This window comes from Hakea prostrata, chromosome 2 (genome assembly GCF_041222555.1).
Source record: "Hakea prostrata isolate BN-2017 chromosome 2, UWA_Hpros_2, whole genome shotgun sequence".
NCBI classification, from domain to species: Eukaryota; Viridiplantae; Streptophyta; class Magnoliopsida; order Proteales; family Proteaceae; genus Hakea; species Hakea prostrata.
In genome coordinates this window covers 57,498,932-57,506,616 of record NC_142601.1, presented here as the reverse complement: position 1 = coordinate 57,506,616, position 7,685 = coordinate 57,498,932, and the positions used below count along the sequence as shown (strand labels likewise).

The 7,685-nt window shown below is 40.2% G+C and overlaps 1 protein-coding gene across 1 annotated transcript; it reads right to left on the bottom strand.

Annotated features, from left to right (window-relative positions):
- Window positions 1-3,296: 3,296 nt before the first annotated feature.
- EBF1 (EIN3-binding F box protein 1) lies at window positions 3,297-6,756 on the bottom strand. Its single transcript, XM_089145396.1, has 2 exons — window positions 6,458-6,756; window positions 3,297-5,987 (listed from the first exon to the last, which is right to left on the bottom strand). Exons 1-2 carry the CDS (start codon window positions 6,480-6,482, stop codon window positions 4,012-4,014), a joined length of 2,001 nt encoding a protein of 666 aa, XP_089001522.1. The 5' UTR covers window positions 6,483-6,756; the 3' UTR covers window positions 3,297-4,011.
- Window positions 6,757-7,685: the final 929 nt, after the last annotated feature.

Below are 7,685 nucleotides of genomic sequence, written 5' to 3'. Positions count from 1 at the left end.
TTGGAAGGGGTTTTTAGAAAGAGCAAAGCTTGTGCTGATGACATCAACACAAAAAAAAAACATGGAAGGTATTATGATCTACATATATTCTCCCAAAAATTAGATCTTCTCTATATAAAGCTTGTGTTGATGGGGTGGCTTCTAGAGAAGCATGTCACAGGAGAAAATTCAATTTGGATCCTAGGTGTCATAAATGTGGGAAGAAGATGGAAACTATCGATCACATACTTATGGGATGCTCTTTTGTTGGAGTAGCATGGTTCGGTTGTGACCTATCATTTAGAGTGCCTTAAAATGAAGATATTTCATTTGCAGAATAGATATTTAACAATCCACAGTTGGAGCAGCTAAGTAGGTCAAATAGAAGGAAGGTGGTGGAACAAATGTGCCTTATGGCCTAGTATCTCTGAAAAGGTAGAAATGAAAGCACGTTTAAAAATAACAAATGGAGTCTGAATGATGTGATTGACTATGTATTGAAAGTTTTTAAGGAATTTGATGAGGTCAACATATCAATGAATTTGAGGACAAGGCAGGGAGAGGTGATCAACGAGACTAGTGATCATGGTGAAGTTAGGTGGAATGCACCACTTCAACCGTAGGTTAAGATCAATGTGGATGATTCTTTGAACTTGAACGGCAATTCAAGCATTGGGTTTATAATCAGAAACTCCGACGGTTCTCTTTTAGGTGCAGTGTCTCAAACTCTTGCGATCCGTGCAGCTGTAATGGAGGGGATTAAAAGAGGTCTACAATTTCTCATCATTGAATCCAATTGTAAAACTGTTGTAAATCACCTTAGGTCCACTAACACCTTTGCCCAACTAGGAGTGGTGTTAGAGGATATTAGGATGCTATCCCCCTGATATGTCTATTGTTTTTAAGTTTATTTCTAGAGAGGTCAACTCTGTGGCAAACTCTTTAGCCTAAGAAGCCTGGTCTATTGAGGGTGAGATTGTTTGACCATTATCCACTACTTGACTCAAGGAAGCGTGTTCCTCTGAGGCCTTGTGCCCTTCCCTTCAATAAATGACTTTCTACCAAAATTTTAAAAAAAAAAATTAAAAAAAAAAAAAAAAAAAAAAAAGAACAAAGCTTTATAAACCAATTTGAAGTTTTAATAGGTCAGTTCTAGCTCAATTTGATTGCTCTGATTTGCAACATTTTTTTATTTTTTTTCGTTTCCTTTTCATTCTGAACAGGCTGGAAAAATAATGCAGGAAGGTGTTATGACAGTAATCACTGAAGATTTTCTTTGGTAGAGAATGACAGAAGATTCCATCATGATATTCGGAAATAAATACATCATGAATATAACGTATATTTATATTTATTTATTTAACTTTTATGATTTATAGATACAAGAGGATTTTGGATATGGGGTCTCTGACTCTCTGCCCTTTGGATCATAATTTCTTGTGGTTGCCTACCATGTCGGTATGAACGAATCAGGGAAGAAGAAAAGGACGACACAGATGGGTTTATTTCCTCAAGATCCTTTGGGCCTTGGGATTATTATTTTTATTTATTCTGATTGCATTTAGCTGTCATGATTTTTTTCTTTTTTTTTCCTTTTTTCTTCTTTTTCTTGTGGTTCGGGCCTCATATAATAATATGCTTTGTTCTTAAATAATTTTGTGGATTCGAAGCAACAACCATGAAATCTGAAGGTCAACAACTTGGAAAGGAGAAAACACCATATCTTTTTTGATTTATTGGAATTTATTCTTCATTAGAAAATAGAGGGTTGGTTTGTCTCTTCACAGCTTAGGAGATTTTGATGGACACAAGGAAGATTGTATCTCATCTAACTTATCAAATATTTTAAGTGTAATCTCATAAATCCATAATCCATGGGGGCTTCTAATTCAAAGATAAGATCAGGCCTTTGGTCTTCGTGTCTGAGTGAAACCAAGCACATATGTTCATGCAGATTGACTCTGTTAACACAGGCTCCAAGAGTGAATTCATTTCTCTGCATCTACTAGAAGATCAATGGCAAAATGAATATAGAAAAGCCACTTAAGTGCCTCCATTTTCCGTAGAAAATTTCAGCTTCTGACATCATTTTTGAGCACCCAAACCAGTAGAGAAACTGATAATTAGGATTTCAAATATTGAAATCTAAAGGATAGCCTATCCTTTTAAGCCCTCTACAGAGTCTAAATTCATTGTGCTTCATATGTTCCACAGGAAAACGAATATCAGCTTCAGGGTTGTGTTTGCTATATGCAGGTCCAGATAGAGCTTAGTCAAAGCAATGTACCTGGTGCTGGGGAAAGGCATTACTGAGTATGCTGAGATTCAAATGCAGAGTCAAAATCTACTCAATTAAGAGTTCTTTAGCAGACACTGACCCTATCTCCAACCCCCTTATGTCACTGTCATAAATTACTTTTTGACTGTTTCTTGATCTTGCAGATCTATTATTTTCCAACTTGCTTATCTGTTTCTTTCCCCCAACAAGCCCTTCTCTTCTGTCGTCACTTATTCTTACCATTTTCTGGCATCTCACTCTGACCTGACCAAGCATTTTGAATACCATATTCTAAGTATAGCAATCCGCAAGTTGGAATCTTTTCAATCCTACTGTTCAGCTTAAGAGCCTGATGGACTTTGACAAGAACACAAGGGAATACTAGGATTGCAAATTTGCAATACAATTTCATAAAACTTGAATAACTCTTGTCAACAATTCGTCAAGCAATGCGTAAGCATCATCCAGAAGGTCGTTCTTGTAGAATAATTTGAATACAGCGCAACTAGACAGATTTTGAAACCCAGCTGTACCTTCTCAATCCCACCAATAAAAGGCAAGGCCAGCTGAATATCATCTGCCACATACCAAGTTAGAAAACCTACAAATTTTGGGAATTAATGCTTCGCACTACTACTTTTACAAAGCATGGATGATAGTTTTGACCGTCAAGACTATCAAAAGCTTCTTCTAAGCCTGGAAAACGATCTGGAAAGTTTCCGATATAATTGCATGATCTGCATCTATAATATGGATATAAAATCCCAAATCAAGGAACGCTGTCTGCAACTTTAAGAATTATTAACTTGAATTTCCGCTGTCGTAAAAAATGCAGGAACCCCTTCACATTAGATTCATCGTTCACAGTTGATGATACCAAGAAGGATGATCTAAAGCCAAAACCAGGAGCTAACAATTCTGAAACGAATACCCAGATAAGGACTACTTTTAATTGTTCTGGAGTTTCGGCTTTTTAGCAAAATCCATCAACTAAACTTTGCCATGGAAAAAGAAAAGAAGGGGAAAAAACACAAACACATTAGGAGAAAATATTCATTCCATTACATATAAAAGTTGCAAAGTACAGTTCATAACAGACGCCTGTAAAACTAGGGCTTGGTATAAAAAACGACCAAAGGTCGTCATGGCAGACCAAAAGAAGCGGCTGCCACTGCCAAAGCCCCCATCAATCTCAGGAACCAAAGTTTGAACTGCCAAAAGCAACTACAACAAGACGACCATGAACCACAGACCTGACGGAAAACAGAGACCCAACCATCAAGAACACTAAAAAGTTGCAGGTAAAACCAACCTGGATAGACCCGAAAACTGACGTGTATGGACTAGAGCAAAGGAAGCCTAGCACCCGGCTAACCAACTTGGCTATCACAAGGCTATGCTAAAAACCATGACCCTTCCTAACTAAAAATCAGAACCAGGTAACTGTATTCACAGGGAACTGTGGCCAGAAGGCATCCCACCATTGGTAGCCAAAACAACAGGAACAGGTTATTGTACCTGCAAAAAAGGAGTGATTGGCCAAAGTCCCTGGAAAACAACCAAGTATCTGAGTAAGATGATCACAAGACCCACTGCATCTGGGCCAAAAAACTACGCTGGAACGGGGACGACACCCTTTACGAATTTTTCTGTTACTGCTACTGTTGCTGCTGCTGCTGCTATAGGTTAGAAGGCGCCAGAGATCTACAAACTCATGGTTCAGCAGACCTCAATCCTTCACTTCCTCTCCATATTTAGGAAAGTATATCACATCTCCACAGATGCTCCACAAGTAGCTCGATTGAGCTGCTACTGATTGAATTGCACTGCTGGAGGTTTAACCCAACAAGATTCTGACCCAATTTTCCAATTAAAGGAATGCTTTTGTCTGTCACATTATAACAGCCGGACAAAGAAAGTATGTGCAAGTCAAGCTGATGTGCAGATGACAGAGCAGCAATACCAAAGTCTGTTATTGCAGATTTGGAGACATCGAGATCCTGGAGCAATGAGCAGTTCTCTGCGATTGCCACTAAGCTTACATCGGTGATCTTCCTGCAACCATCAAGATTTAGCAGTTGGAGACTCCCACCATGAAGCCTGGCAATGGCTTCGACCACAGCATCAGTCAAGTTCACGCACCCACTCACATTAAGTTTCACAAGACCAGCTTCACAGCTCTCAAGGAGTGGGAGAAGCCCTGCATCAGTTATTCCACACAGCCCACTGAGGTCAATATTCTGCAACTGTGGGCACAACTTACCCACCATAGCCAAGCTTGAGCTACCAAATCCTGGGCAGCTGCAAATAGCCAAGGATCGAAGAGAATTGCAAGCAGAGAGCATTGGCAAATCCAAAGCAATATCCTTAATTCCCATGCATTTAACCAGGCTAAGAGCTTTCAACTTTGCTCCACAGTTTGCGATGGCACCAATAACCCCACACTGGGTGATCCGGTTGCATTCCTCCAATTGCAAACTCTCAAGGGAAACTGCTGCTTTGGCAAAAGCTACCAGTCCATTGTCAGACAGGAAAGAACACTTGCGGAGGCACAGCAGCTTCAAGTTAGGAAAACCCTTTCCAAGGGCTTCAAGGCCCAGATCTGTTACCCCACGGCAAGATGTAATTGTTATGGACTTGAGCTTTTGCAGACCATGAGCGTTACCCATGACCCAAAAGCCCCTCTCACTGACGTTTTGGAGACCAGTAAGAACAATATCTGTTACCGCCTTCCCATAGTGGCCCAAAACAGCAAGAGAAACATCTGTTATGCTCAGACCTTGCAGCTTCACCTTAGTCATGACATATGTAGCACAAGATAAAAGACTTGCAACTCCTTGATCACCAACAAGGGGGCAATCTTTAATTGAAACCGACTGCAGATTGGGGCAGCGTTTGCCAAGTGCTTGCAGACCCTCATTCCCAATACTAGGGCAAGAATCAATCGTGAGGGCAGTCAAATTTGGGCAATTCTCTGCAATTGCAAGCAAGGCTTTGTCAGATATTTGAGGACAATGGCAAAAGTCCAGTTTCTCCAACATATGGCACCCATTAGCAATCTCTGAGATGCCTTCGTCACTGATAAAATTCACATTCCAAAGAGAGAGAACCCTGAGGGAAGGGCAACCGCGTCCGATTGCCGAAAGACCAAAGTCTGTAACCCCACGAGAACTGTTGCTTCCTCGGATCAAAAGCTTACCCAACCCCCCACGACTGCTAGTTCCAACAGCAATAGCAGCCAGTCTGATATCTGTAGCCTTCTTCCCTTCCAAGCACCTGGTAAGGTGTCCGTCACTCTCAAGATAAGCCTCCTCATTTTCAATAGAAACTGTGATCGGACTCTCCTTGTCGACTTTTGTGGAATCATCCGTGTTACTTGAAACTAATCCTCCATCAAGACTCAAGGATTCGGTGTTTTTGCTGCCACAGATTTCAGTGCTACGCATACTGCTCAAAAGTCTGAGCCATCTCTTTGAGACACCAGCACAGGCGCTCCTCTCCTGACCTCCATGCAGTCTTCTGAAGATCTCAAAAATGCACTCCTCGGGAAGAACATCAATGGAAGGACGCTTCTTCTGTTCAAACTTATCTCCTCTGAAGACGAAAGGTGCACTGATACGTGATCTCTTTTTAGGAGGACAGTAGACATCCATATGACCGCCAAGAGAAAGCATAAGGCTCGAATCCATGGGATTCGAGTATACAGACCCAGGGTAGAAATCCTCATCACCTGAAACACCCAAATCAGAAAAAGAAATTTAGCCAAGTGTCACAGGAAGTTTCTAAGACAAAAAGAGACAAGAGATTCAACTCCAAACCATCAAACCGTAAAAGATATCGAGAAAATCCCCTCTTCAATGAAAAGCACAAACTCGACTAAATCTCATAAAAACCATGAAATAATCACACCAAGCATAACCCATAAATCGACTATGGATTGCAGAAAATCTAACCAACCAATTTTCGGGGGAGGAAAAAAAATACCTTGAAAACTAAGCTTTTCGTTGAGGGAAATAACTACCAGACCGTGTTTAAAAAATCCAAAATCAAACACAGGGCATCTGAAAACCTCATAAATTAAAGCAATCATGCAAACATCTCCCAAAACCCTATCAAAAATTTCCCGGCTAAAACAAGGAGCATAAATCAATACCCAAGCAGAAACAAAAGAAATACATATAAAGGAAAAGCGAAACTCACCACTATAGTTGACGAGAGCAGGCATGGATATAAAGATTCGAAATCGCACAGCTTTTGAAGAGAAGACTCTCGATCAAGAGCAAAAAAGATGGAATCAAGCAAGAACAAGACACAGATAACTTGATACAATCCAACAACAACCGAATGCATTTACAGAAATCGAGTTCCTTCAAAGATCATGAGTTTGGAAGCAGAAACCCTAACAAAGAGGGCAAAAAAAAAGTAGAAGAGAAGAATGAAGATGTTAGTCGCTCCTCTCTCCACCTTTTATTTTTAAGGTGTCGTCTTCAGATACATTAAAGCCAGTCCTCCTCACCCCCCAAGTGCAATGAATCCATCCCAAAACCGCTTTTCCCGTTATTCCCCACCTAATTGAAACCAGAAACCAGAAACCAGATTTCTAAATACCATCCATACCCTTTGAAGAAACCGCTCTTCTTTTGGCTATCCTATCAGGCTATATCAGTCTGGGTTGGTTAGGTTCCTTCCCCCTTGAGGCTTGAGGCTTGAGGGTAGAGAGTCTTAAACAATTCTGGTAATAGGGGCTTTTTTGTAATTTCAGGAATTATTAAACATAATTACATGAACATGACAAGCTAGCGCAGCTAGTTGCCTTAGTGGATTCTTTTGTGATTTTTCTATAAATTCAAAAAATTTGGTGAACTGTACCTGGCCGTGCATTTAACCCTTCACCTCCCCCTTTAATCCAAAATTTTTAATCCTTTCTTTTGCAACTTGTTTTGGTTGGTTATGCACTTATGCTTGGTTGTCCATTGGAGTGGTTGAGTTGGGTCATGGGTGTGACCTTTTAAGGTGTGTTTGGTTGTCAAGAAATCAATACAAAAAAGAAAATTATCTTGGACATTAAAGATGAGGTTAAAGAAATACAGAGATATTTAACTAAGTCAGCATTAGGTTTTCGAAATTGTTTGGGTCATATGCATGACAGTCAAGTCCAGATTTTGAACCGTCAGATCTGAAATCTCAGTCGAAATTGAATCTCGATCGTTTAATTTCAATGGTTGAGATCAAAATTTTGATCTAACAACCCATATTGGTTGGCTAACGGTCCCGTGCATTAAATGCACAAGACCCAGGCAAAGTCCTTAGGCTTTTAGCTTCAACAGCAGGTAGGGCCAGAATGAAAAGCACATCAAGTGGAGGGACCCATAAATATAAACATAAAAAGAAGAGGATTGGTGTGTGCAATGAATCATGTTGAACATGT

Bases quoted from the DNA above. Each gene is read 5' to 3' on its own strand.
- EBF1 (XM_089145396.1), bottom strand. From the start codon at position 6,482: ATGCCTGCTCTCGTCAACTATAGTG. The intron at 5,988-6,457 runs GTGAGTTTCGCT...TGGGTGTTTCAG, and splicing joins TGCTCTCGTCAACTATAGTG to GTGATGAGGATTTCTACCCT.